Source organism: Benincasa hispida, unplaced genomic scaffold (genome assembly GCF_009727055.1).
Source record: "Benincasa hispida cultivar B227 unplaced genomic scaffold, ASM972705v1 Contig352, whole genome shotgun sequence".
Classification (NCBI taxonomy): domain Eukaryota; kingdom Viridiplantae; phylum Streptophyta; class Magnoliopsida; order Cucurbitales; family Cucurbitaceae; genus Benincasa; species Benincasa hispida.
The window spans coordinates 1-1640 of record NW_024064807.1 but is presented as its reverse complement, the minus strand read 5'-3'; the positions used below and the strand labels follow the sequence as shown (position 1 = coordinate 1640).

The window sequence follows — 1640 nt, the reverse complement described above, 5'->3', positions numbered from 1 at the left end:
ATTTAATTTGGTATCCAATTATTGACCAAATTTAAAATTCAAAAGAAGCAGTTATGAAATAAAATTGAGATTTGTACATAATAAGACTCTATCTTTTAGATTTAAATATCTAATAATTCTCACTAAATTTTAGGGAAAAAAAACTTGGAATAATTGGTCAAATTAAAAGTTCACACGAAAAAAAACAAACAATTGAAAAGAAGTTGGAAAAGCTATTATACAATTGCAAAATTTAATAATGAAAAAGAAACATTAATTAGAATTAATGACAATCAGAAACCATAGAAACACATAAAAATGGGAAATAAACTATTTATTTATTATTTTTTTATTGGAAACAATATAAGTGTCCGAAAATTGAGAATTTTAAATTCGTAAAAAGGAAAAAGAAAAGGAAATCCGGGGATTTGAAAATTCCTTCACTAAAAAGTAAAAAGATGAGCAAATCCGAATTTGAAACTGAAAGCCTTTTGTTTTCCCAAAAGCATTTGGAAGAAACTAAACCTATAAATAGAGAACATCTCACCATATTATCACTCACTCAAATTTCCAAAGTTGAAAAATAATGGCTGCTTCAACGAAATCTCTTTGGATCTCTATTTTTCTTTTTCTTTTCCTATCTTCTTCTTTCAATGCTCATCTACTAAAAGTCTGTATGTTCGACGCTATCTATCAACTCGGTGATTCTATTTCAGACACTGGAAATCTCATTCGAGAAAATCTCAACACTCCTTTTTCTCACCTTCCTTACGGCGAATCGTTCTTTAACAATCCCACTGGTCGATGCTCCAACGGTCTACTTATGATCGATTACTTTGGTACCTATTATTTTTAACCTTTTATATTATGTTTTTTGTTTATTAATTCATTGTATTGCTCCACAATAATTCATGACTAATAACATGTAACAGTGATTTCAATTTGTAGCTTTAGATGCAGGGCTTCCTTTGGTGAGTCCTTATTTGAACAAAGATGCTTTGACAAATCATGGAGTCAACTTTGCAGTTGCTGGTTCTACGGCTTTGTCTTCTGAACTTCTTTTCCAAAAGAAAATATCTTCTCCAGTTACTAACTCTTCTCTCAGCCATCAACTTGATTGGATGTTCTCTCATTTCAATTCCATTTGTTACAATCAAAGAGGTAACTAATTAACCTCTTTGATTAATATAATGTGGATAAATACATTTTGATTAATATATAAATATTTTGAGATATATTTTCTTTTAAGTTTTTTTCCCTTTAATTTTACATTTTGTTTAATGTTGGATAGTTTCACAAATATCTACATGTTGTGTGTAGATTGCAACGAGAAATTGTACAATGCTTTATTCTTGGTGGGTGAGATTGGCGGCAATGACTATAACTATGCACTCTTCCAAGGCAAAACTATTCAAGAGGTAAAAGATATGGTGCCCGATGTTGTCCAATCCATAAAGTCTGCTGTTGAGGTAATTTGTTGCTAAGATATTCTTTTTCTCATGTTTTTGTTTTTGGGTTCCTCGTCATATGAATATGGGAGAAGTTTTTTATTACTTAATTTTTTTTTTTGTGATGTTTGTAGAGAGTAATAAGCTATGGTGCTACTCGAGTTGTTGTTCCTGGAAACTTTCCAATTGGATGTTTCCCCATCTATCTCACTG

General features: G+C 30.5%; 1 protein-coding gene across 1 annotated transcript; it reads left to right on the top strand.

Annotated features, from left to right (window-relative positions):
- Positions 1–565: 565 nt before the first annotated feature.
- Positions 566–1633, top strand: LOC120069368 (acetylajmalan esterase-like; the record flags this gene model as incomplete). The annotated part of the gene is made up of 4 exons (XM_039021114.1): positions 566–818; positions 928–1140; positions 1300–1448; positions 1562–1633. Coding segments are annotated over exons 1-4 (687 nt in total), but the record flags the coding sequence as incomplete, so codon positions are not given.
- Between the last annotated feature and the right edge of the window lie 7 nt (positions 1634–1640).